Below are 6000 nucleotides of genomic sequence, written 5' to 3' on the forward strand. Positions count from 1 at the left end.
ACTAGTATCAAACAAAACTTTAAGGGGGCATGAAACCCAAATTCTTTCTTACAGATTCAGATAGAACATACCATTTTAAACTCACGTCTAATATACTTCTAGTATCAAATTGTCTTTGGTTTCTTGGTATCTTTTGTTGAAAAGCAGGAAGGAAAGCTCAGAAGTGTGTCTATGTCTGGACTCTGGAGCAATATATGGCAGCATTTTTGCAAGAATGTTATCCCTTTTGCATGAGCACTGGATGACAGCAATATTCCTGTCATTTGGTGCTCCAGACCCCTACCTAGGCATCTCTTTACCAAAGAATACCATGGGAATTAAGTTAATTTGATAATAGAAGTAAACTGGCCCATTTCAGTTTTTTGGGTTTCATATCCCTTTAAGCAAATTTGGATAAGAGCTACAAAATACACTAACCGAGTAAATGCTCTCCTGTAAGTAGTGTGAGTTTCTATATAAAAAAAAGGCCTTTTGGTCATTGTTCAAGATCAGAACGTGAGGTTTTAAATAAGAAAGAGGGGAGAGGTTTAACACCTCCCTCTTGTCTTTATCAAGCAGACAGATTTCACACAATCCACATCTTGTGGGGAATTTAAGGCAGCATGACCTGGGCAGCAGCACATTCTTCACAGCAGCGAACATGGATGCATCTTGCACAGTACTATACTACCTGGTATCATTCATATTCCTAACTGATTCATCTGAGATTCCTTTCCATGAAAAAATGCTCCTAAAATCTTTAGGATTAAAGAGAAGACCCAGCCCCAATAATCCAGGTCCTGTACCTAGAACACTGTGGGATATTTTTGATAAGGGGATAAATGAAGAAAGACCATGCAGGATGGAGGCTTTTGGGGTGCCAGGGAACATTGTCAGATCATTTCGGGACCAAGGTGAGATACACACAATCAAGGAAAGAAAAGATTAGCTATATTAATAATACATTCTTATACGTTATATTATCCTTGTGATTAAAACGTGTATAGTGCTGAATAATTATGTAGAATGAAATGTGTAATTTGAAATTTAGGACATAATACTTGAAAGTTTTAATCTCCTTTAGATCTGAACATCAGATGTCCCACCAGGATAGTTTATAGACCTCGGTTGTATACAAAATGGCCATTCTACTAAGTCAATTAAGGAGAGGTTGCAAAGAGACACTTCTATAATGATATGATGGAATCCTGCACTGATGTCAGGACACTGTATAGATTGGATACCTTGTTATTTCACTACATTGATTTTAAACCTAATCTCATCATAAAAATATATGAAGCTGGACAGCAAATAATTGTGTGTGTGTATATATATATATATATATATATATATATATATATATATATACATATATATTTATAATGGTAGTATAAGTGTCATAAAAAACTCATTTTGATGGTAATGATTTGAGAGTAAGTCGATACCCCCTAATGTATCTCTGTATATTGACAAACCGTTAAACTGATTATTATTATTTATTTTTTTAACCAACAGGTTTTATTACTGGAACTTACCCAAACGTTTAGAAAGTACAAACCACTTTTTAGATTCGATGTTTTAAATTTAACAAATGCTAGTAACAAAATTGTTAAAATCTTATAATGGACATTAATGTATTATTGCCAGATGTTTAAGTTTACAAAATTGTATTTTGGGTCATGAACCACACACCTGCAACTAGTGAAATTGCATCTTACATAACATTCTGTATGTAACCTTCCCCCCAGTAGAGCAAGACTGCAACAATCATATGTATAACGTGTATAATGACAGTGCAATTAACACTTGTATTCTAATTCTTTATCTCAGGAGGTTTCATATCTAGAGAAGCGCCACAGGGGCCCTTGTGCTTTCAGAAACATCTCTTCTTTGACCTGACTGCAGTGGAGAAAAAAGAGCAAGTGACATTTGGTAGGCTGGAGATTAAGTTTAAACACAATACATACTATGGACAAGAATTCAGACTCAATCTTTACCGCACCATGAGGTTGTCTTTAAAGGGGATGAGAGAAATGAATCGGAAACTTCTGGTGTCACAGTCCTTTCGCATTCTTCACAAATCCATTCACCTTCCATTGACCAAGATGGTTAAAGACTGGACCAGCCCTGAGAAAAACATGGGTTTGTTACTGGAAATATATGCAGAAGGTAATTCTAAGTCAGTGAGAGGATTGTCTGGACCCTGTGATCAGATTCGTTCCTTGACCCACACCACATTGCTCATTGTGTCCCTTGACCCATCCAACTGCAAAGCTTCACGGTCCAAAAGAAACACCCATCCAACTCTACCATCACCCAGCAATATATGTGGTAAGAAGCGGCTCTATATTGACTTTAAAGATGTGGGGTGGCAGAACTGGGTCATTGCCCCTCGTGGTTACATGGCCAACTATTGTCACGGGGAATGTCCCTATCCACTAACGGAACTGCTCAGGGGCACCAACCATGCTGTACTACAAACCCTGGTACATTCAATAGAGCCGGAAACTACTCCATTGCCTTGTTGTGCACCCACCAAACTATCACCCATATCCATGCTATATTATGACAACAATGACAATGTGGTGCTTAGACATTATGAGGACATGGTGGTAGATGAGTGCGGCTGCAAATGATGACTGTCCTGTTTACTTGCTCATTAAAGTTAGTCCTAGAGCAGCAACCACATGTTCAGCTTGGCACATCCCCAAAAGACACTGGGCCAAGATTCTTCTGATAACTTTATATATTGCACTGATTTCTATTTACAACTCAAACCAACAAATTAAGAACAGTTCCTATATTTAAATAAAGATTTTATTGAAAAAATAAGCACCCTGTGTATTTGTTTATTTCTTTGGGGAAGGAAAATTCATCCAAAACGAAACAGTACAATTAACACCACAATTACAGTGTGTATAATATATTCACCTTTAACAAATTTTTGCACTTAAAATATCAGCTGTATTTAATAAAGGACACAAAATTACAAAGTGCTAAAGACAATATTTTTAATAAATTAGAAACTCAAATATTTTAAAACATATTGACAACATAGGTGACAAGTCACTACTTAAAGCTACTATCTAAATAGACAGTACAAGCACTGTATATCTATTGCATAAGAAAAAACACGACTATAGTGAGGTAAATGGTAGTTTTAGTTGCTCAATAGATACACCATCACCTGCAGCCACACTCATCCACTGCCATGTTTTCATAGTGTCTAAGCACCACATTATCACAATTATCATAAAACAACATGGAGATAGGAGACATCTTGATAGGGACACAGCATGGCAATGGAATGTCCTCTGAGTCTATGGAATGTATGAGGGTCTGTAGGATTGCATGATTGGTACCATTAAGTAGCTCTGTAAGAGGGAAAGGGCACTCCCCAAAGCAATAGTTTGCCAAGTAACCCCGGGGAGCAATAACCCATTTTTGCCAACCTACATCTCTGAATTCAACATAGAGACGTCTCTTTCGACAGATGTTACTGGCTGTAAATGGAAGTTTCACGTAACTTCTCTTTTTTCTTGGACTTCTGCATTGCTGTGAGTCAAGCGAGACAACAAGAAGGGAGGTATAGAGGAAGGTCTGAATGTCCCTGCAGCTCTCCAAAGCATTGGTTGTCCTGGAGGCGTCATTGCGTGTATAAATCTCTAAAACAAGACCCACGTTGTGTAAAGGGTCCATCCAAATCTGGCAAATCTCAGTCAGGTTAAAATAAAGGGATTTGTGAAGAAGACGAAATGATTGAGCCATTAACAGTTTTCTGTTTAGCTTATGGCTGCCCATGCCTTTCAGGGACATCTGTAGGATACGATATAGACGTAGGTCAAACACATTACCATGATAAGTATTGTGGCTAAACCGGACCTCTAGCCTTCCCATCGTCACCTTCTCTGCATTTCCCATTACAGACATGTTGAAGAAAAGTCTTTTCTCCAGGCAGAGGGTTGGTTGCTTTGTAGAGGTCTGGGGCAAGATGAATTTGCCTGGTAGGTAAAATGAGAGAATACTATAGTATCAAAATGTAAACAACCAATCACAAACTTGGTAACACAACACATCCTGGCCAAAAGGGCTGGTATTGTAATAAACATAATAAAATGAAAACTTAATAGGTGAATTTGCACACCAGTAGGTTTGACCAAATGTACTTAGAGGGGCAGTAAACAGTCATACAATACATAGTAAAATAACTGCAATATACTTTCATGACATGTTCCACTTTACCTGTAATTTAAATCTGCAATTGTGCCATTTCAGGTTTGGGAAATCCACATGATAGGCTTATCCTAACCACACATCTTTCCCAAATTGTAATTAATTTCTACTGAAGACAACGATGAAGTTAACAGAATGATAGTAGGTTAAGCCCCATTCTCCGGACAATAATCCAGATTGAGTCGAATAAAAGGGAAAGTCAAGTCAGAATTAAACTTTGATTTAGATAGTGCATGCAATTTTAAACAACTTTCCAGTTTACTTTTATCATCAAATTTGCTTTGTTCTTTTTGTATTCTTTTTTGAAGCATCAACCTAGATAATCGCATGATAATTTCTAAGACCTTGAATGCAGCTTTGTACTGTAGTGCATTTTATTAGCCTTCAACAGCTAGAGTTAGTTCATGTGAGACATAACATTGTGCTCTCTTGTAGAGTTATTTATGAGCTAGCACTGATTGGCTAAAATGCATGTGTCAAAATAACTGCGATAAGGGGACAGTCTGCAGAGCCTTAGATACAAGGTGATAGGTGAAAAGTATAATATAAAATTGTTAGTTATGCAAAACTGGGGAATGGGCAATAAAAGGGATTATCTATTTGTTTAAACAATATAAAGTTTCAAGTAGACTGTCCCTTTAAGGAAAGTGATGGGTATTGTATGACTATTGAGAAATAAATGCTACAAATAAAGTGTTAATCTGTTCTATTAACGTTCAGACTGCGCTGCTATGTTAATCTATTTTATGTCCACAAACAATGTAATTAGGTGTTTACTGTCCATCTAGTTATAAATAAGGGACTACTGCTCAACCATAATTAAAGCTGAGGTTAGAACTATCCTAACTAACTTTTAAAGGCGTTTAGTGGCAGATGAGGTATATGATTACTTATGACAGTCAGAATTGCTTTACTGTAGTTGACGACTTGAGGCTACCAAATGCATAGAAATCAAATGTAAAGTTATTTTTGAGATGTTAAAAAAAAAAAAAAAAAAAAAAAAAAACAGTAATAAAAAGTGAATTCAAACTAGAGGACAAATTTAAAGGATTAAGGGCAAACATATAACCTTTATTATTTTAAAGTTTACTTTTTTGGGGGGGTGAAACAAAAGTAAGAGCATATCCGTTAACAGCAGGCTCACCAGCACTTAGACTGACCATGGTCAGGGAGCACTCTGATAATATTTCCAGGAATTTTAAACTCATCCACATAACAGAGATTATGCTTCTTTTTCTGACTTGGATTCCCCATCCTCTCTTTGAAGATCTTCCACAGTATAGGAGGCACAGAGGGTGGAGAAACAGGATCAGGCTTGGAGGATAATCCGAGATTTTTTAAAAACAGATCCTCACGCCTCTTAAATTCAGCATCTAAAGTAACAGGAACCAAAACACAAAGAAAGATATCCAGCATCAACCACATCATCCTGCCAGACTTCTATTCCTAGAAGAGTGTGCAAAGCATTGTGGGATATCCTGGCTTTGTAGTCACGTGAGAGTTAGTTCTGCAATTAGTGCTGGCACATCTAATTAGTGCTTAATTGCAAACCTCTATAATTCATTTTATAATTTACTTGGCAGCTGAGAAGGAATATTAGTTCATAGAAAATCCAATTGGCTGCCAGTATAGCTAGTGCTACTGTATATTTGCAGTAATTTTTTATTTTTTGTACTCAAGTTTGCTCTTTTAGAAATGTTTAAAACCACTGCAGTTACTTTGCTTTAATATTCTGTGTCCATAGCTTGTTTTCACCGCATAGTACTTCACTCGCAGAAAGCAGTCATT

At 36.8% G+C, this 6000-nt stretch overlaps 2 protein-coding genes across 2 annotated transcripts; one reads left to right on the forward strand and one right to left on the reverse strand.

The window, feature by feature from the left end:
- The first annotated feature begins 640 nt into the window (after positions 1 to 640).
- LOC128647256 (derriere protein-like) lies at positions 641 to 2615 on the forward strand. Its single transcript, XM_053700049.1, has 2 exons — positions 641 to 893; positions 1810 to 2615. Exons 1-2 carry the CDS (start codon positions 641 to 643, stop codon positions 2613 to 2615), a joined length of 1059 nt encoding a protein of 352 aa, XP_053556024.1.
- A 547-nt stretch (positions 2616 to 3162) lies between these two features.
- On the reverse strand, positions 3163 to 5640 carry LOC128648002 (protein DVR-1-like). Its single transcript, XM_053700686.1, has 2 exons — positions 5373 to 5640; positions 3163 to 3980 (listed from the first exon to the last, which is right to left on the reverse strand). Exons 1-2 carry the CDS (start codon positions 5638 to 5640, stop codon positions 3163 to 3165), a joined length of 1086 nt encoding a protein of 361 aa, XP_053556661.1.
- Positions 5641 to 6000: the final 360 nt, after the last annotated feature.

Source organism: Bombina bombina, chromosome 2 (assembly GCF_027579735.1).
Source record: "Bombina bombina isolate aBomBom1 chromosome 2, aBomBom1.pri, whole genome shotgun sequence".
NCBI classification, from domain to species: Eukaryota; Metazoa; Chordata; class Amphibia; order Anura; family Bombinatoridae; genus Bombina; species Bombina bombina.

Coding starts and splice junctions, on each gene's coding strand:
- LOC128647256 (XM_053700049.1), top strand. CDS start 641: ATGGATGCATCTTGCACAGTACTATACTACCTGGTATCATTCATATTC. Junction 894..1,809: donor CAGATCATTTCGGGACCAAG/GTGAGATACACA, acceptor TCTTTATCTCAG/GAGGTTTCATATCTAGAGAA.
- LOC128648002 (XM_053700686.1), bottom strand. CDS start 5,640: ATGATGTGGTTGATGCTGGATATCTTTCTTTGTGTTTTGGTTCCTGTT. Junction 3,981..5,372: donor CAGAGTGCTCCCTGACCATG/GTCAGTCTAAGT, acceptor TTTACCTACCAG/GCAAATTCATCTTGCCCCAG.